The sequence below is a fragment of the Mesoplodon mirus genome (assembly GCF_964341445.2).
Source record: "Mesoplodon mirus genome assembly, chromosome: 5".
In the NCBI taxonomy this organism is placed as follows: domain Eukaryota; kingdom Metazoa; phylum Chordata; class Mammalia; order Artiodactyla; family Ziphiidae; genus Mesoplodon; species Mesoplodon mirus.
In genome coordinates, this window is record NC_138980.1 from 49,852,181 (window position 1) to 49,873,066 (window position 20,886).

Sequence of the window (20,886 nt, forward strand, 5' to 3'; positions counted from 1 at the left end):
GTAGTTTGTGTGACTCCTTAAAGTATTCAAGAAACTAAAACTGCTTGAAGTAGTCAATGACTGAACCAGTACTGAAGTAGCTTTAAAATGTCCACTCCTTGTTATTCCTAGCTACACAATGACCATCAGTGCCACTGAAAATTCTGCAAGTAAATACCTTACTGGTTATGACACATTTATTTTACTTTTTGACAGTAAACATTTCTGAATAAAGTTAAAAGCATAAATCTTCGAGTTTGACATATTTGTACACATGCATGTATATATGTACACGTAATATGTCCTTGTATACATAGTATGTATACAGACATAAAAACTCTATACTAACCCTATTACTTACTAGCTGAAGAAGTTGGGGAGGTTAATCAAGCTCTGGGCTTTAGTTTCCTCATAGCTAAATGGGAGCTCATAGCACCTTGCCTCGCAGGGTCACCGTGAGGAAAGAAGAGAGAACTCAGGTAGGCACTCAGCTCTGCGCTCAGGACATGTGGTGTGTGCACGGTTAGTAGCACTTGTTGGTGGTGGTGGTGGTGTGGCAGAGAGTACAGATCTTCCTCAACTTACAATAGGGTCACATTCCGAAAACCTCACCATCTGGTGAAAATATCTGAAGTCGAAAATGCATTTAATACACCTAAGCTACCAAACATCGCAGCTTAGCCTCGCCAAACTTAAATGTGCTCAGAACACTTACACTAGCCTACAGTGGGGCACACTCATCTAACACAAAACCTGTTTTATAATAGAGTATGGAATATCTCATGTAATTTATTGGATACTGCACTAAAAGTGAAAAACAGAATGGGTGCAAGTGTATATAGGGTGTTCACCCTGGTGATGGCATGGTTGACTGGGAGCTGTAAGCGGCAGGTCAGTGTTACCAGACAGGACCGTACCACACATCTCTAGCCTAGGAAAGGCTCAAAATTAAAAACTGGATCTACTGCATTCACATCACTCTTGCAATATCATAAACTTGAAAAATCGTAATTCAAACCATCCTAAGTTGGGGACCATCTGTACTTTCCAACGATGGCCAGAACCCTATCTCTGCATTCGTTTCCAGAAGCCACCATACAAGTTACCACAAACTGATAGCTTAAAACAAAAGAAATTCATTCTCTCACATTTCTGGATGCCAGAAGTCTGAAATCAAGGTGTCAGCTGGGCTCCACTCCCTCTGGAGGCTCTAGAGGGGAATTCCTTCTTTGCCTTTTCCATCTTCCAGAGGCTGTGGGCATTCCTCATGGCCGCATCACTCCAACCTCTGCCTCTGTGGTCATATTGCCTGCTCCTCTTCTGTCTATGTCAAATATTTCTCTGCCTGACTCTTTTAAAGACACCTGTCATTGGATTTAGGGTCTGCCTAAATAATCCAGGATGATATCCTCATCTCAAGATCCTTAACCTAGTGAAGGCCAAAGAAGGCCAAAGAAGGATTAAGTTGAAGACTTATCTTTTGGGGGCCACCATTCAACCCACAACAATCTCCCATCCTACAAGCTCCTGTAGAACCTTGCAACTCCCCCACGTAGAGGGGATTCTGTGTGCCTTCCCCCTGAATCTAGACAGGATTTTGTGTCTGCCTTCACTAACAGAGTGATGTAGGAGTGATGCTACCTGACTTCTGAGTCTAGGTCATAACAGCATTAGGCACTTCTACCTCATTTAAGTGGAACATGCACCCTGGAACCCAGCTACCATGAGGACAGTAAGCCCACATTAGCCCACATGGAGAAGTCATGTGTAGGTGTTCTGGCCTGAGGAGGTCACAGTTCACAGACAGCATCAACTGCCCACACAGAAGTAAGTAAGCCTCTAGATGATTCTAGCCCCAGCTGTTGAGTCAACCCCCAGCCTTGGAGTCTCCCTAGCTCAGGTGCCAGACATCATGGGGGCAGAGGGAAGCCATTTCCACTGAGCTCTGCCCCAACTGAAGAGTCCTGAGCAAAATAAATTATTACTGTTATATTTAGCTGCTAAGTTTTGGGGTGGTTTGCTGCATAGCAATAGATAATGAGACTAATTACTCATTAAATAATTGAATGGGTTAAGATGAGAAAGTAAAAAAACAGCACACGAGATATACTTCCTGGTATTTAGCATCTTCGATTTTTGTCTAACTAAATATAGTGTGGGCACACGTAAGTACACAGGAAACTGGTCAGATATCTGTTCTATGGTTTACAAGGTAAACCTTACAGGTGATAAATAAGGTCATTTCCTGGCAGCCCAGGAACCCTGCAGATTTGGGGGATCTTGAAAACAGAAAAGTCAACCTGCATTCACTCCATCTTTGCTCATTAGAATCTTAACCATCCTTAAGGTTCATTTCCAATGTCATCTTCTCCACAGAGTCTCTAGAAGTGACCATGGATTATAGAAATTAAAAACTATGCCTCTTGAGTTGAATCCAGTGGTTAGGAGAACCCAAGAATAGTAAAGACCAGAAGATAAAGAAACTCACGAAATGAGAATTAAACATTATTATTTAAGCTAGAGACAGGAAAAAAAAAGTAGAGATTAAGTAGAGGAAAAAGCGACTCAGTCTCTCAGTCTCTCATTTCCACACTTTTAGAGGAAAAACGACTCAGTCTCTCATTCTGAGCCTAAGAGTACAGGAGGATCCCTTAATTAGAAACTATATAAGCTGTAGAGGACCATTTGTAGAGCATCATTTGGTCCAACTGCATATTTTACAGGTTTGAAGAATAAGGCTCAGAAGCGGTCCCTGACCCTCCCCGCTCAATACAACTCTTCACCCATCAAAGGTCCACCTTGCTTCTCACTGGGAAGATGAAAAATCTATCACAGCCTCACTACCTACCCAAGGAGAAATACTGAAAAGAGGAGAGGAGGAAGAGAACGGGTATGAGGAAAAGGAACAAAGCTGCTAGAAATGTAGTTACTTGCGGCCATCTGTTCATCAGATTATGAGAACCTTTCTGTTAAACTGAGGGTTTTTGGGGGCCTTGAGGTTTTTAAGGTGGTTTTTCCCACCTTAAGCCTATGGCTCCAGGTCTTAAAAACTGTCCAAGGGGCCTCCCTGGTGGCGCAGTGGTTGAGAGTCCGCCTGCCGATGCAGGGGATACGGGTTCGTGCCCCGGTCTGGGAGGATCCCATATGCCGCGGAGCGGCTGGGCCCGTGAGCCATGGCCGCTGGGCCTGCGCATCCGGAGCCTGTGCTCCGCAACGGGAGAGGCCACAACAGTGAGAGGCCCGCATACCGCAAAAAAAAAAAAAAAAACAAAACTGTCCAGGGCATGGAAAGAAAAGGCACACATTGTTGTACAGAGGGAAATGAAAAACTTCTCTGTCCATGTTGACGTTGCATGCTCTCCAAGACCTATCTAAGAGGTAGGCTTGCGGATTCTAGACCTGTTTTGTAACAAAGACCTTTCTGCAATGGTGGAAATGTTTTCTATCTGCTCTGATGATGATGGTGGCTACTAACCCCATGTAGCTATTGACTGTGTGCGACATGGCTCGTGTGACTCAGGAACTGAATTTTTCATGTGACTTAATTTTAATACCATATTAGGCAGTCAGTTCTAGACAAAGTATTTACAAAGCCACTCTGAACTTAGAAATTCTAACTAGTGACACAGGCAACCCAACTGACTTGAAACTTCATATTCATGACTGTGTCTCTTTCTACAGTCTGAATAAGGTCCTGTCTGCTGTGGAAGGACTGATCCTTAAATTCACAGTGGTAATATGCCTCTTAGGATTCAGAACTTCTCTCCTGTGATTGCTTAATGCCTCAGTAAGAGTGCAGAAATCCCCAAGATGTGGTCACAACTTCCGATTTCTGAGAGCCATTCAGAGTTCACAGCTGCATGACCCAAAATACCTAAAAATTCCATGTGTGAGCAGCTATGTGTGATGGAAAAAGACAGAAATACTTTCAGGGAGATTTTCTGACATTATTTTTCTCAATTTTAGAATCACAGGAAAAAAATGAATTTTTTTTTCAGTACCAATAAGTCTTCATTCATTGTATTTTCCCAAGGAAAAGAAGGGAAGGGAAAAGGGTCAGCATGTGTGTTACAAAATGATAGCAAATGGGAAAGGAACTACCTGGCACAGCAAAATCACCCATCAAATAAACACTGCCCAGATGGGGTCGCCAAAGCCCAAGGGGGCTCAGTCTCCTGCAGTTCAGTAATGAGGGGAAGGGATGAGGGAAAGCTACATGCTTTTCTACCCTCCCTCCTTCTCCATAACTTCAAGATTTCACACAAAGCTTTGGTTTCTAGCAGTAAACATGGAATTACATTCGTCCATCTCCTATTAAACAATCTTGTGGCCACTTCAACTCAAGTTTCTTGCACCTGCATATAAGTTCCTGAGTGACTTGCCTATACATTCATCTTTCCTTTCATGGTCTCCCAACCCCACTTTCTACATGGAAGGCCCCTTCATTGCTCCTCTCTACCCTAGGATTGGAGATTAAAGTAGGTTTTAATCCATCCAAAGACAGCAGTCTGTTTGGCATGAATCACATCAAGGTTTTAATCTATCCAAAGACAGCAGTCTGTTTGGCATGAATCACATCATGGCTCAGGAGACTGGGAACAAGGGATGGAGAGTTCTTAGCTTCTTCAGGATTTTTGCACAAGTCATTTAATCACAGACACCCCACAAATTAAATGTATAGGTATATGGACTATTTTGGGGGGTACAAAGGGGTAAAGGAGAGGGGGTAGGAATCCAGTTTTAAGGACAGAAGATCTTGTTTGAAATAGGAAACAGGGGAAGGGGAACACAAAAGAAAGTGTGGTTCAAGACCTCCCACTTCAAGAAGGGAGGCCCCTAAGCTTATGTTTCAGATCTTTTTCGCTGGTGTAGATGCTTTGTCAAAGATGCTTTGGCTATTTTTCTCAATATAAAAAGAAGTTTGTAAACAATAAAACCTCAAAAGAACACGCAGAAGACCAACACATTATATTTACACAAACTAGCAATCACCAAATCAGCTACTTGTGAAGTCCTACGAAGCCCAGACAAATACAATAACTAGAGGGGGGCAGCAATTGGGGGAGACAAGAACCCAGTATCAGACACACATCACCCAGTGTGTTCTATTGCATTTGCCCCATTCCAACACAGTGAGGTAGGTTTGCAGTGATCTCACAGCATGTAAACGACACCCCCTTTTCTCCTTTAGCTACCATGACACTAATCACTGCTGCAGCAGGGCAGGACACTGGCTCTGGGAACCACAAAGAAGCCATCGCTGATGGTCTCTCTGGAAGCCAAGGAGGAAAAGCCCAGAATTGTTAAAGATTAAAGATCTTGTCCTTCCTTCATATATCCATCCCTGGGCAGCTCAAGATGAGTACAGAGGAATCATTCTTAAAACCTGTCCTTACCAGCTCACAGTTTTTACAAAAACATACACAATACACCCTGTTGTGTATGGTAGGCCTAGCCCAATCCAGTGAAGGATGGATCTGGTATGTAAAGCGAGTCCTGTGCCCTGGGATTAGAGGTCTGGAACAGGAATCCTTTATCACACATACAGATGACCTCTGCCTAATCTTGGCTTCCCCTCTCTGCACCTTTTACCTGGCCCAGCCTCTCCTAACCTCTCTGTACCACCTTTTCCTGTTCAGACCAATTTCCAATCTTTCAGTAGAAGGAGACCAAGTCATGAGGCAACCGAGTTAAAACCTAGTCTCCCATGAAACACTGAAGATGGAGGGGTTTCAAGAGGACACTGTGGCAGAAAAGCCAGCTCTAGTTGGCAAAAATGAGGTAGTTCAATAGGCTATATGCTCCAAATAGTTGTTCTCTCTGGTGATAGAGCAACAAAAAGTATTCCTGCTGTGCAGACCCAGAGCTGCTGCCGACTTATCCCTGAGATTGCTCATGTACCTGAGAACACAGTGCAGGAATGAGGGCACTCATTAAATTAGATTAAAATACACAAAAATACAAAACCAGAATATTTCTATTATGAAAAAAAAAGTTAAAATGCACAAGATATGTCATTCACACACGGCTAGTGCAGTTGGCATCCTGGAGAAAGTGGGACCCAAGGTACAGTCATCCAAGGGAGCAAATAAATAAAATTGCATTGGCCCAGAATGGGGTGGGAGTGGGCTTAGAAGCAGCAGGTCTGCAGCTGTTCCCTCAACCACCCCTTCTGCCGATCATCACAGCCCACTGTTTGGGACAGTGGTCAGCACTCTATCCCAGGAGGGGGTTATGAGGAGACAGGATGTGGAAAACCCTGCTTTACCCCTGAGATATTTCCTCCCACAGAATGCAGTGGCTTGTGGGTTTGGGTCCATCAATCTGGTCTCATGCTTAATCTTTTCACTCTGGCATGGGAAATATTCTTCCATATCCTTCTTGAAGAGTAAAACAACTTCCCTATCCAGGCCACTTTCAAAAGCTGGAGATTCTGGGGGTAGAGACTCAGATAAAGCATGCAGGAAGAGTTACCCTCCAAAGCCCTCACGTGCATTTGGATAGAGCATGATTGGGGTTTCTTTGACTCACCCCTTCCCCCCACCAAGAGGGAAGAGAGGGTGACGCTGTAGATCCCGGCCTGAGATATATGGCAGTGCCAGCTGCCCCCTACCCACACTGTCCCCCCTTTCTCCACTCTGACGATTGATGCCTGTTCCTCAAAACATTCTCATCACGAACAGATAGCCCCCACCCACTGTGGCTCATTTCTGGGCCTCTGGGAGCATGGCAGGGCTATGGATCTCTTCTTCCTCCTCCCGAAAGTAGACTGGCTTTCTCTGGGAGCTTGCTGGGCCTTCAGTGGACGCGAGGCTACCGTATGGTTGATGCTCCGGCAGAAGTGGCACGTTTGGGGCTGGGGTGGCCGTTTGCATTCCTTGGCATGATGGCCTAGACCTCCACAGTTGTAGCAGCTATCTCCCTTTGATCTGCGTTTCTGCATGTTCTTCCCTTTGGGCCGCCTCTCGTTCCTAGTACAGAACATCTCACCAGGGCCGGTGACTTGGATAGATTCCAGGCCCTTGGCAGACTTCTTAAAGGTGAACTCCACGGCCTCACCCTCCTTCAGGCTCCGGAAGCCCTCCATGTGCAGCTTACTCTGGTACACAAAGACATCCACAGGGGGCTCGAGTGCGACCCCCGCGCGGGCAGTCATGGACAGGAAGCCAAATCCCATGCGCACGTTGAACTACTTGCAGATGCCGGCTCCGCGCAGCAGCTGCGGCTCCTCGGCCGCCCGGGCCGCGTCCTCCTGCGCCTCATCCGGTCACCTGCAAACTGCCGGTTTGACACAGAGCTCATGGTAGTTGGCTGAGCCCGCGTGGCCCCGGGCCCCTGGTCAGCGGGCTTCTGGCCCCAGAGAAGTCTGGAGGCAAAGGGCAAAAACTGAATTTTGAGTGTATGAAAAGGATAGTAAGTGGGAAAGGTCATGAATATTATCCAAATAGGCTAATGTTGCATAGTGATATATTTATAATTGGCACTCAAGTTTCCCAGTGTGACCTCTCAAGAGTGTCTACAATTTGCATCCTGTTGAACTCGACTAGCATCAGCCCCCCACTCTCCTCCTTCCCCACCCTGTCCTTTCTCTCCAGAGGCCGGGCTCTCAACACTGGAACCACAGTGTCTGAGGCATCCCATCAGAGTTTAACACCCATGCTTCCAGGCTACAGCCACCACTCAAAAGGGTTTCTCCATCCTTTAAGACTCAACCCAAGGAGTCTTCCAGGGCCTTTTAGCTTTAGCTAATTTCTTCTTTCACACTCCCTTAAAAGATTTGTCATTTGCGGGAATGTATTGTTTTTTCTTCCTACTAAATTATGATCTATTAAAGTAGAGGATTTTCTTTATTATAATCTTTAATGACCAGACAAACCAGCGTACTGCGCAGTGTGCTTAAGAAATACCAATCGAATTGCAGCAAATGTGCCCAATAAATTGTACAAATTTGTAACAAGCTTGGTTCATAGCATTTTGCAGCAATTATAAGGACCAAAATCATCCTTGAGGATTTGCATTCTTGCAAAAGGTATAAAACACAGTAAGCTTCAAACGAAACAGGACATGACAGAGCTGTATCCCAGGACTATTCATGGAACAGAGTGGATTTCTGTCCTTTGTTTTTCTGCATTACAATGTTCATGCCGCCTTAAAAAAATAACATTTTTGGCCATTTTTCAGTTTGATGAATTTGAGCTAATGGATGAAAAAGTGACTGTCAGAGACAGCACTGAGAGATGGAAGCACAGTGTTCTCAACACGAAAAGCCTTTCCAAGTGACGCTGGCATCCGAGCTGAAGCAAATGCGACTCACACACACAATATATTCATTAACAGTGTTGAGTGAAAAGTATAACTAAAGCCAATAATATCATTTTCTCCCATTTGCTGAGCAAGTCTGTATATTAACTAGGATGATGTCTCCTGCTTCTCTTCTATTTCACACTCCTGACTCATGTAATTAAAATATAGCAGGCAGTCGATACATAGGAAGGAGTGTCTGTATTAAAAATACCTTTTCATAATCAAATTTAAGCACTCATCTTATTTATGATCTGTCTACATTAATAAATCAACTAATACTTCATTTTAAAAGCCATATAAAGCTCTATTAACCCATCTTTACACACTTTAATTTAAAGTGACGGGCTATTCATAATTTTTTCCCATTCATTTATTCAATAAATATTCTAAATATCTGCTACATGCTAAGCAACATATTTAAAGCTGTAGATATAAAACTGAATAGTTTAAGGTTACAGTCCCTGTAGGGGAAACAGACAGGAAAATAAAATAACGCCGTACTGCACATGCGCTGCACCCCCACCCCCCCCCGGCTGCAGGACACCAGGTACAGCAAACACAAAAGAGGGAGTCTTCACCTTAACCTGGGACGACTTCTGAGAAAACATAAGAAATAAGAGAAAAGCTTAAAAAGGGCAATGTTTATCAAAGATCAAGTGCAGGTATGATTTTCAAGTGAATTTCTGACCTAGCGGGAGGGAAGTTCTGGCCTGGCTGCTCAACGAACAGGACTCTGACTCCATGACTTTGCCCACTCAGGTCACAGCTGATAAGGCATCTCACATGACATATAAGCAAGTACAATGTGGTGTGCACAATCTGCTGAGCCAGTGCAGTTCCCTCTCTGGGATTTCACCTGGGTAACAACAGACTGGGGCAGGTAGAGGTGGGAGCTGAAGGGGAAAGTCATTACAGAGAAAAGGTCAAAGGCACATGCATGTTGAAGATGCAAGGAAGCAGGAAACCTGAATAAACACAGGAGGTAACTGGTAGCACCACAAAGGTAGAGGGATCCTGGTCTGCCAACAGAAACAAATGTTCTAGGGCAAGACCAAGGCCATGTGGTCCAGGAAAGCCAGAAGGTGGGCATCCCCAGAGCTGCCTTTGGTTCCTGACAGTGAGGCTGTGAGGTCCACTCATGCACCCAGGAGACCCCCTTTCCTGTTCCCTCTGCATGTGTATCCTCACTCACCTCTACTTGAGTTAGTTTGACTGGGTAAGGGTTCCTCGAGCCTTCTGCAAACAGATGATGTATTAGTGTTCTGAGTTATGGAACACACTGCCCATTCTCCCTGGCTTTTACTGTTTTACGATGTGTCCAATTTACCAATATTAGAATGCCTTCCTCTGACCCTCAGTGGATCTTTATCTTACTTTAGGGTAAATAAATCATGTTTTAGACATTGCACTGAACAAATTCATTTGTCTTCGTGAAAAATAGCACTTGGAAAATGGGCAACACAGTGTACTGATTAAGAGCGTGGGCTCAAGAGAGGGACTCCCTGCGACCCTATCCCAGCTTCATCACTCACTTAATGGCGTGACCTTGGACAAGTTACTGCACTTCGTGGAGCCTCCTACACCCCATCTGTAAAATATGGGTAACAGTGGTACCTACCTCATAGGGTTTTTATGGGGATTATACAGGAAAATTAAAAAATTCTGCACAAGTTTTTATTAAACAAGTGGACATTCATTTCTTAAATAATCACAAATACAGTGGTTTGAATTTTGTAATTTTGATGAATGGCAAGAGAAAGAGAAGTTAGGGGATCTATTAAACACAGGTATAGCTAGTTATAATTTATCAAGGACCTATCATGTGTCCAGCACTGACCAAGTACTTGACATCCATCATCTCATGAATATGGTCTGCACAAAACTGTCAAATGTGTTTGACAATTCACAAACACATATTGAAAGCCGACTGCATACCAGGCACTGGGTCATGCCTACAAAGATGAATAGAATGTAATCCCTGCTCCTGAGAAGTTCCCGGCATGGCTGGAGTGCTGAAGCTGGGTCAGGCAACCTCGCATCTACTTTGGTTCAATCATCTGCAAAATGAGGATGTGTGAGGAGGTGACTCCTTAGGTTCCTACTTCATCTCATGATGAATAATTTCACACTCACTGGACTAAGAGATCATGCCATCTATTGAAAATCCCCAAGCCTTTAAAGTTTTTCCACTCAGTAACCACTTGTGCTAAATGATAGTGTAGACGATCAGTACTGCAGTATTTGGGGAGGTCTTTGAGGCCAAGTTATCTGGATTGGGCTGCTGGAACGCTTTGTCAGAAGCATCAGCCCTCTAGAGAGTGAGATCTCACATGGTCAAGGCGAAGTTCAAAAGACAAAACTGTAGTGTTCAAACAGGAAGATGCCTTGCAGTCCTCAAGGACACCTGCTTCAATGCATTCATTTCTTTACTGAGCCCCAGAGGGAAAAGGGGATGTAGTTCATGGCCCACTAGGTGTCCAGTTCCTTGACACTTGCGCTAGGGCTTTCTGCACTGCCCAACGATATGGCACACAGATTAATAAACCAGGCTTCACAGGCAGACTGCTTGGATTCAAATCCCTACTCTGCCACTTTTTTAGCTTTGTGATCCCAGATCCAGTTATTGAGCCTCTCTCCTCCCTGTGAAGTTGGTATCATGATAATACCTAGCCACATAAGGATTAAGTTAGATTACACTTATAAGTTGCTATGGCATAGAGTCTGGTGCAAAATGAGCCTTCAGTAAATGATGATGGTGATGGTGATGGTGATGGTGATGGTGATGATGATGGTGATGATGATGATGATGATGATAATGGCAAACACTAACATAAGGCACTTACTGTGCACCAAGCTCCATTTCTAAGCACTTTACATGCATCACCTCATTTATTCTTCATAACAATCCTATGAACAGGTAGGTATTGCTATTACTCCCAGTATATTGCAGCACAGAGAGGTTGTGAAATTTGCCAAAGTAAGTAGCAGAACCAAGATGTGTACCTGGAGCATGCGTCCAGAGTCTGAGCCCCTAACCACTGCCATGTGGTATGGGGTCTCCCATGACTTTCTGTTGCCAGCACAGACTCTTCCTATGGGTGAGTGGCTGCTATACATACATGCTTAACGTGCATTAACTCATGGAGTCTACACACCAACCTATGCCACAGATAGTATTATTAAGTTTATATTAAATGTTTACATAAACATAACAAGGGGCTAAAACAAAAGGTGAAGGCAGTGAAGGGAGAGGGTCATCGGCTGTAGTGCAAAGAGAACTGAGTTAAGGACTGAACAGCCAGAACTACTGTAAACTACTCCAGGCGGGAAATGTCAGTGGACGTCTCGGCTGGGAGGGAAATGTGTGATCGGAGGGCACAGGGTGGGTAACAAAGATGATGAACCATTCTGGCAGCTTCAGAGTTTTGTTGAAAAGCCAGGTCATTATAGCAGTTAGCAGGAGCAGGTAAAGTGTGGTGGAAAGGGATGGGCTTTGAAGTCAAGCACCCGTTCTTTTACTTACTAGCTCTGTCTTCTAGGAAGTCACTCAACTTCTCTGAGCCTTGGGTTTTATTCTACTAAAATGGAGATTATAATACCTAATTTGTAGAGCTGTTTGGAAAATTAAAAGAGAGATTTTTTAACTGCCAAGCACAGTGACTGGCACAGAACACACTTAATAAATTCTAGTCCTCTTGTAAAGTACAGTGTATGATAAACTAGGACAGGTTAACCTACGGGTGTTTATAACGTAGGTAAACCAAACACTCCTTCAAGTAGGGAAAAATAATAGAAAAGAGTAGGAGAGAATAATGCTGTCCTGCTTAATAATGAACACCATAATAATCTGCTAAAAGCACAGGAGAGAAAATTCATTTTTCTTCTGATTTACATTTGGGACAAAGAAAACTTGGTTGGATGTTTTTCCAGATTGTTATAATGTAAGGACTCTTCCAGCATATACCCCTGGGGATGGCAGAAAATGCAAGTCTGACAGAAAAGAAAATTCTGGATGTCCAATCTGGGATAAATTGCCAAGTCCTCAGAAACACTTTCAGATGACGTCACTGCCTTGGTTTGTCATTACTCAGAGGGTTTGATTACAGTGTGAGCTTTTCCAAATGCCAAACTATCAAACATTCCAGGTGTACAAAATAATCACCGTTTCCTATTGACAATCCTTGCATAAAGTGCTTAACTGTTGTCACATTGATTTCCTATGTTCGTTCACCCCACCATCACCAATGTAACATTGGTTAATACCTCATTCTTTCCCAAGATCTTCACTATCAGTAAATTACTATTTGTGGAAAAGAATTAAAATTCTAAAAGAATGTGTATTATACTGTAATTGATAGAGAATATGCTTTTAACGTACAGGGAAAGACCAATTTTCTGACACTTCTGCTCTATTTGCTTAAAAGCATTACTGCTATAAAGCACCAATTATGGCTAACCATGGCATTATTCTCACTTTAGTAAGTAGTTGGTTTCGTAAAGCTTTAAGAACTCTCAACTTTGGCAATCAATTTAGTTAACTACAGGAAATGCCCTATTTCATACAGATTATTACCTTAATATCATATTGCTCCCCAAGCTCCCATACAGAGTGAACTGTCACTCAATATACATTTACATAGACCTCTCACTATTAAGCCTGCCAGATAAAGCACACTCGAGAAGCCATATTTGTATAATATCATGGTTATCAGGGTTTGAGTTCATATTCTCCACCACATCCACCCTCAACTCTTTCGGGTTCTATAAATTAACTTTACCCCAAACTAGCTAAAAATAACAAAAAGAGCCCCAAACAGGGAATTAGGGGGATTCACGAGTCCCAGCTAAGTTCCAGTGGGAAGGTAATGAATCTATCCTGTTTTATTTTGGTTCTACCATCCAACCATCTGACCAGCCAGAACCCGGGGGTATTCCAGAGTGTCTTCCAATCCCTCAACTCTTATATCCAAGCAGTAGTTGAGGCGTGTTGCTTCCATCTTTTAAATGTTTTTTGAACCTTTACTCTCCATTCTACTGCCCTAACTTCAGTCTTCTCCTATTTTATATTACAATACAGAAGGTTTTATACTTTAAAGCTTTTGAAATACAAAATAAAAACATCACAGAACATGCATATCGACAAAAGACAACTATGGTCCCTTGGATTTAAGACCAGACAGACTCAGGACACCTTTTAGAGGCCCAAACTCTGAGAAACTTTCTCCATTATATTGTATCCTCACCTGAGCAAGTATCTAGACTACAAATCTGATCACATCTTTCTCTCTGCTGCTTAAAATACTTCTCTGAAGTTTGCTTGTCTATAAAGTAAGTCCAAGTTCAAAAAGTGTTTACCTACTCTCATTCAGAAGTAGAAGCTAACGTGCTCCAATAGTCTAGAACATATTATCTTAGATCCCTACCATCCCATGGAAATTGACCTGTATCATCTTCCAAACTTAATACTGCAATACAGCTTAGTTTCCTAGCGTTTACTGCAAGTATTAAAAAGTGAGCCATTCTCCATCATTAAAAAGCCTACAAATAATAAATGCTGGAGAGGGTGTGGAGAAAAGGAAACCCTCCTACACTGTTGGTGGGAATGTAAGACACTATGGAGAACAGTATGGATGTCCAGCAAAAAATTAAAAATAGGGTCACCATATGATCCAGCCACTCCTGGGCATATATCCAGACAAAACTATAATTCAAAAAGATACATGTGCCCCTATGTTCATAGCAGCACTATTTAAAATAGCTAAGACATGGAAACAACCTAAATGCCCACTGACAGATGAATGGATAAATAAGATGTACATATATATAATGGAATACTACCAAACCTTAAAAAAGAATGAAAGAATGTCATTTGCAGCAACATAGATGGACCGAGAGATTATAATACTAAGTGAAGTCAGAAAGAGAAAGACAAATACCATATATTGTCACTTACATGTGGAATTTAAAATATGACGGAAATGAACCTATCTATAAAACAGAAAAAGACTCGCAGACATAGAGAACAGACTTGTGGTTGTCAAGGGGAAGAGAGTCGGGGACGGATGGATTGGGAGTTTGGAGTTAGCAGATGCAAACTAGTATATACAGAATGTATATAGAATGGATACAAAACAAGGTCCTACTGTATAGCATAGGGAACTGTATTCATATCCTGTGATAAACCACAATGGAAAAGAATATAAAAAAGAACATATATATATGTGTATAACTGAATCTCTTTGCTCTACTGCAGAAATTAACACAACATTGTAAATCAACCATACTTCAATAAAAAAAATGAGCCATTCTGATGCATTGTTTCTAACCATGGTTTACAGAATCCTCAGGAGTCAAGTACCAATAGCCCCTCCCATGAGTGATGAATGGAGGCCCATGGAAAAGAAATGCAGCCCTTGCTATTCTCAAAGTTCACTCTGCCTGGGAAACACACATAAAAAGTATTATCTGGAGTGATCAGTATAATAATAAATACATAAATGGGGCTACAGAAGCATGTAGGAGGGGTTGTACCAGGCACAAAAGATGGAGAAAAGCAGCCCAAGAAGAAGAAATGGCCTGAGTAAAGGCAAGAAAGTCTATCTATGCAGAGGGTGTTAAGGATAAAAATAAACTTTATAATTCAGGAAAGGCATATATTTGGATTTTCTATTCTATTTTGAATTTTCACATGAAAACCTTACTCTTAATTGTGTTATGGTCACGTTTCCTTATCAAACAGGAGTTCTTTTTACTGCCAATGTAATTACTTACTTCTGCCATCACAAGAGGAAAGGCAAGTGTTTTCAGGGCAGCAGATTACTGCCCACTATATCATCACTAATAAGAGAAATTATAATATTTGTACTGTTATAATCTCCAAGAAAAGTCTAGGGAAAAACCTCAGAATAACTCCAGAAATCATTTTGCCAGGATTTTCTTTTCATTTGAACTTCAACAAGTAAATGTCCAATCTGTAGAGTGGTCCTATGTGCAAGAAATTCTTCAAAGAAGCATAAACACAAATTCTTTTAAAAAAATGTAACATGGCTACACTCTCGTTTCCATTCTACCCAAGCAGTAGGAAAGAGAACTGCCATCCTGAAAATTGAGGAAATGCTCCATTAACCATAGTAATGAGCTACCAGGTATAAACAGACAGTGAAAATTCTTAGATAATCCCCAAAGACTAATTTTACTCTGATGTTTACCTACCTACATAGTTTACCTACATAGTTTACCTACTGTGTTTACCCTACCTCACAAAAACTTTCTTAATCACTACTAAAATTTGGAAAAACTTACTACTTTGGACTCTATCCCATCTTTCTCCTTGGATTATTTACTCAAAGTACTTGTAAGCTACAGATTACAGAAACACGGTTATCAAAATAGAAGGAAAGCATACACGATGGATCATAAAGGAAGGAAAATGCCTCAAAAGTGGATTACCAGCCTCTGAAGAATTGAGATCCAAAAGAAGTCAATCCCCACATGTAACCTGAACAGCAATGTTTTTTCACCAAGATACCAGCTTGCAGGTTATCTGAATCCAATTGCCATCACTTCCCACATTTCTTTTTCTTGCCCCATGCTTTCCCTTCCCCCAAGGAAAGCTAAAGAAAACCGTGTGGTTTTACTTACAATTGTGAAGTTCATGACTTTGAGAATCCAGATGGTCATGGCCAAGTTCACCAGTATTAAAATCATCAGGAGTAGGACAAAGAAATACAGGCATCTTTTCCGCCAGCCATAAATCCCCACTTTGTATACCTGTGGCCCCTCGGAGCTGGGCATGGTGCTCCGGTGGTGGGTGTACTGTTCCTGAGGCATCTGAAATAAATGAGGCGAAAGAGAAGCACTCACATTAAACTGCTCAGAGAGAGAGAGGAAAAAAAAAAAGAATGGAAAAAATCAACTGATGAAGAGATATGGCTGACTGCTGTCTATATGTTTCCACCCTCCTGACAACTCTAAAAAAATCTGTTTCCCCTGGACAAAAGTGGCTCCTCTGGATGCTTGCGTGAGCTCTCCCGTTTCAGGCAGACATCTCTCATGATATGCACTGAGACAGCAACATATATATCACAGGAGGAGAGGGACCCGTAGGAAGCCATTTTCCAAATGGTTCTTAGAATTCCAACATCTTTGTGAGGGAGACACTCCAAGTCCTCAGGGTAAAATTCAGAATTCACCTGAGAAAATAAATTAACCCCAGCAGTTCTTCATGGTGGTATAATACTACTACTTAGGCAACTGATTTGGGGGCAGGGGGAGGTAAAATTATCTCAAATGCAATCATTCTGTGTTGCCAAAAAGTTAGTGGCAAAAGTAACAAATTTGATCTTCCCTCCATTCCAGAGTTCAAAGGGGTGCTGATGGGCACATAGATTAAGCCTCACTTGACTCAGGGATCTTCAAAAGGTGATAGCCTGTGCTTAAATGCTTCCCTTGACAGAGATCTCACTATCCTTTTCAAGTAGTCCTTATGAGTTAGACAATTCTAATTGTTATCAACACATTTATTTAATAAACATAAAAGAGGCTCAAAGTCAAGTAAGGCGTGAACATGCCTTCCAGCAGCTTGCAGGCTAATGGGGAGAACAAACTAGTTAAACAGTGATAATAGCAGAGTGAGATAAATTAGAAAAAAATATCTGCCAATATTAAGTAATATTCGAATCCCCTTTAAAGTAAGGAAGCTTTCCCAAACCCCCGCTGTTGACACAAATTATCTTTATACTAGCACTGCTAATTAGGTACCAACACAAATCTAAATAAACTTATCACTTCTATAAAATTCTCCAACCAAAACAAATTTTAAAATTAAATACAAACAAAGCTGCCAACACGTATCATTCAAAATGGGAAATAACTGACTACTGAGAAGAATGATGACTTGCAAAACAGCATAATGTACCAAGGGCTTTAGCATAGCATCTTCTGAGCACAGCATCCCTACTCTGCCATCAGCCATGTGACAACATGGCCTCTACTGCTCTTCTCCATTCACATGACTGCACAAGCTTTATTTTGGGATTTTTATTTCATTTGGCCCTCACGTAGGCAGACTGCATTCTCTAGGAATAAGGCCTGTCGCTGCTTATTTTCATCTTAGTCAATAGCACTTACATTAGTGATATATGGTGCCAAAGTGACCATGGTGACAAAGAAAATGTAGGCCCTAAAATCATATCCTTGGTTATGAGGTCATCTTCCAGATGGTTCAGAATATACTTATTGTACGTTTTTTAGATAATCACTAAAATGCACACATAAAATCTAAAAATCCCCCAGAGAACTCAGGGCCTTTCGGCATCAGTGGAATTCCATTTGAAAAACCAAGTAAATTCTTACTTAAGGTCAACTCAAATGCTCAATGAAGATCTACATACATCTATGTCATTGTGAACACTCCCCTAGCACCAAAATCAGGCCCTAATATGAGTATATGTTCAAACATATGTGAGTGGAATGAATACGTGAAAAAAATGAACGCATAAATGATGAATGAATGAATGATTTCCCATCCACTATGAAATCTGCTGCCATCTGGGTGTGTACAAAAGTCCAAGCCAAACACCAGGGGGAACTTCTTGTTTGTATCCTTGCAAATTTCCATTTCAGTCTCCCAAAGCCCTGGCTTCCCAACCAAGCACTGAGCTTCACACTATGAAGGGATCTCAGTTGTATTACTCAGCCTTTTACAATTCTGCAGATCAGGGCTGTGTTGTAACAACACGGGAACACAGCAATGTCATCTCTCACTGACCTTTTCACACACCAATAAGAAGGGAAAATAAATGTCTTACAAGTCTGAAGGAAATTAGGCCTTTCTTTTCCATTAAATCATATTCTGTAAATTAAGGAAATAATCACAAAATCTTAGAATCCTATTTGCAAGGTCCTTTGATTCTAATCAATTAATTCTATGAGTCAGCTGACTTAAGACTAGAGAAGTTGACACACTTGTGCACGGCTCCAGGGTTTGTGGCAGGGCAAGGACAAGAATTGTAGTCTTTGACCCTTGCAGGTGTGAAGAACAGTGAGAAATTCTTGACAAATCAGAGTACAGAAGCTAGCGATATTGCCAGCACACCAGGTGCCTTGTCTCTGACATTTATCCCAACCGAGGGGGGCATTACATAATTTAGCTATAAAATGGAAATTACATGGTCAATAAATATTTATCAGGCTGTGGATATGGAGATCATACATGTGATTTTTTTTTCATACACAGATTATTTGAACTTGACAGATGCAATGATTACCTCCACTCGGATTTTGCGATCCTGATGTACATCAGAGGAACCTGTGGAGCTTTTAAACCATCTACACTCAGGTTAATTAAATAATAATCACAAGGAATTTTTTTAAAAGTCCCCCAGATAATCCTAAAGTGTAGACAAGGTTGCATACCACTGACCTAGAATAATGTCTCAACCCTGACTATGCAGCAGAACCCAAAACAAACTTTTAACAGATACAAAATCAAATTCTGAGCTCTACAATGGAATTGGAAAGCTCCCCAGGTCATTCCAGGCATTTGGGACAGCTTATCTTAAAATGCCTTTTTTGCTGTTGCTGTTATTAAGCCAGATACCTCCCTGGCTACTGCTGCTGCTTCTTTTTTTTTAATTGACTTTTATTGAAGTATAGTTGATTTACAATGTTGTGTTAGTTTCTGTTGCACACCAAAATGAATCAGTTATACCTTTTTTTTTTCATAATACAACCATTTCAAGGTAAAAATCTTGAAATAAATTCTAGAGTATAAAGCAGATCAGCAGAGCTCCTTTGCTTAAAGCAAGAGTGAGGGCTTGGCCACCCTTGAAGCACTTCTACAGAACCTTCGGACTCTTAGAAACCACTGACTTTTCCCCCCATGTTAACTGACCAGCTGAGGAGCTCAAAGACAGTAAGGGGAAGTAGTGACCTTTCAAGCCACACAGTGAATTAGAAGCTGAGCAGGGATCAGAACCCAGATCCTCTGATACATGGTGTAGTGCCTGATTCTGTATGTCATGAGGACTCTTGCACCGGCACCATACTTCCTGCCTACTTTAAGGAGTCACATAAAACAAAACAGTCCAGTCTGTAATTCAAGGAAGGAAGGAAAGACAGAAGGAGGGAGGGAAGCAGGGAAGGAGGGAGGGAGGAAGGAGGCTGTTTTGTACAAATGATTATAATACAAAGTGTGGACATCACTTATATGTGGAATCTAAAAAAAAATGGTACAAATGAACTTATTTACAAAACAGAAACAGAGTCACAGATGTAGAAAACAAACTTACAGTTACCAGGAGCCGGGGCGGGGGGGAAGGGATAAATTGGGAGATCGGGATTGATATATACACACTACTATATATAAAATAGATAATTAATAAGGAACTACTGTAAAGCAAAGTAATCTATTACTCAGTAGTCTGTAATAACCTATATGGGAAAAGAATCTAAGAAAGAGTGGATATATGTATATGTATAACTAATTCACTTTGCTGTACACCTGAAATTAACACAACATTGTAAGTCAACTATACTCCAATAAAATTATTTTTAAAAAAAGAAGAAAAAATAATACAAAGTGTTGCCAGCCAAACAATATGGTAACAGATACATCTGTTATAAATAATCCTGCTTGGAAAAAGAAAATTTAGATAAGCTGAGTACATTAATTTTTCTAGTCAAAAACAGAAACATGGGGCTTCCCTGGTGGCGCAGTGGTTGAGAGTCCGCCTGACGATGCAGGGAACACGGGTTCATGCCCTGGTCCGGGAAGATCCCACGTGCCGCGGAGCAGCTGGGCCCGTGAGCCATGGCCGCTGAGCCTGCACATCCGGAGCCTGTGCTCCGCAACGGGAGAGGCCACAACAGTGAGAGGCCCGCGTATCACAAAAAAAAAAAAAACCAAATAAAACAGAAACATGTTGAAATAATAAAAACTTAAGAGGAAAGACAGACTCCAATCTGTGTTTCTTTTTGGTACTTCCTGGGAGAAATCTGCTGTATAGGGAATAAAGTTGAAGTTTCAGGTCCTCCCTCATCCAAGTCCCTTCCATGGCCCTGGAAGGGGCCCTAGTAATGTATTAACAGCCATCATACATTTTTTGTAAAACTCAACTAAAGTAAGATGAAAAAGACCCTTTTTCACCTTCCCCTTATGTTGCGTGGTTTTGGAGGATTTACATGCATTTTGAAGGTCCGAATAAGAGGAAGTTGAATTGGGGGTTCACATAGTTTGGGTGCAGTGGTATGTATTTACATGGTTTGCAGGCACTTCCCTGTAGAGTACATTATGCTAGCTCCCCTCGTATAAGAATGTCTTCCAGGAATTCTCCTTCCATCCTTGGCTCCAACTCACCAAACATGCTGTCATGAAGGTACACGACCAAAGGACACATTGCCATGTAAACATGTCCTATGATGGCCAGCACCAGAAATATGTGGGTACTAGAGGAGCCAGAAGCTAGGTGGAAATTGTTTTTCTAATCATCAGTTACGTAAAATTTCAAGTGTAGAATTCAATTCTCATTGACACCCAGTCAAAACAGAAATTCTCTCCTGTCAAGAATATACTCAATGCGGCACAGAAAATAAATGTTCCCC

The 20,886-nt window shown here is 41.8% G+C and overlaps 1 protein-coding gene and 1 pseudogene across 3 annotated transcripts in view; both read right to left on the reverse strand.

The window, feature by feature from the left end:
* SGCD (sarcoglycan delta) overlaps positions 1-20,886 on the reverse strand; it is a 539,655-nt gene that overhangs the window by 359,103 nt on the left and 159,666 nt on the right. For both annotated transcript variants that reach the window (XM_082620414.1, XM_082620413.1), the window contains exon 2: positions 15,925-16,113. In XM_082620414.1, coding sequence (XP_082476540.1) covers positions 15,925-16,113 — 189 coding nt within the window. The remainder of the gene's footprint in view (positions 1-15,924; positions 16,114-20,886) is intronic.
* LOC309804405 (protein lin-28 homolog A-like) lies at positions 6,684-7,281 on the reverse strand (annotated as a pseudogene). The gene has a single exon. The product of its transcript is annotated as a protein lin-28 homolog A-like (transcript).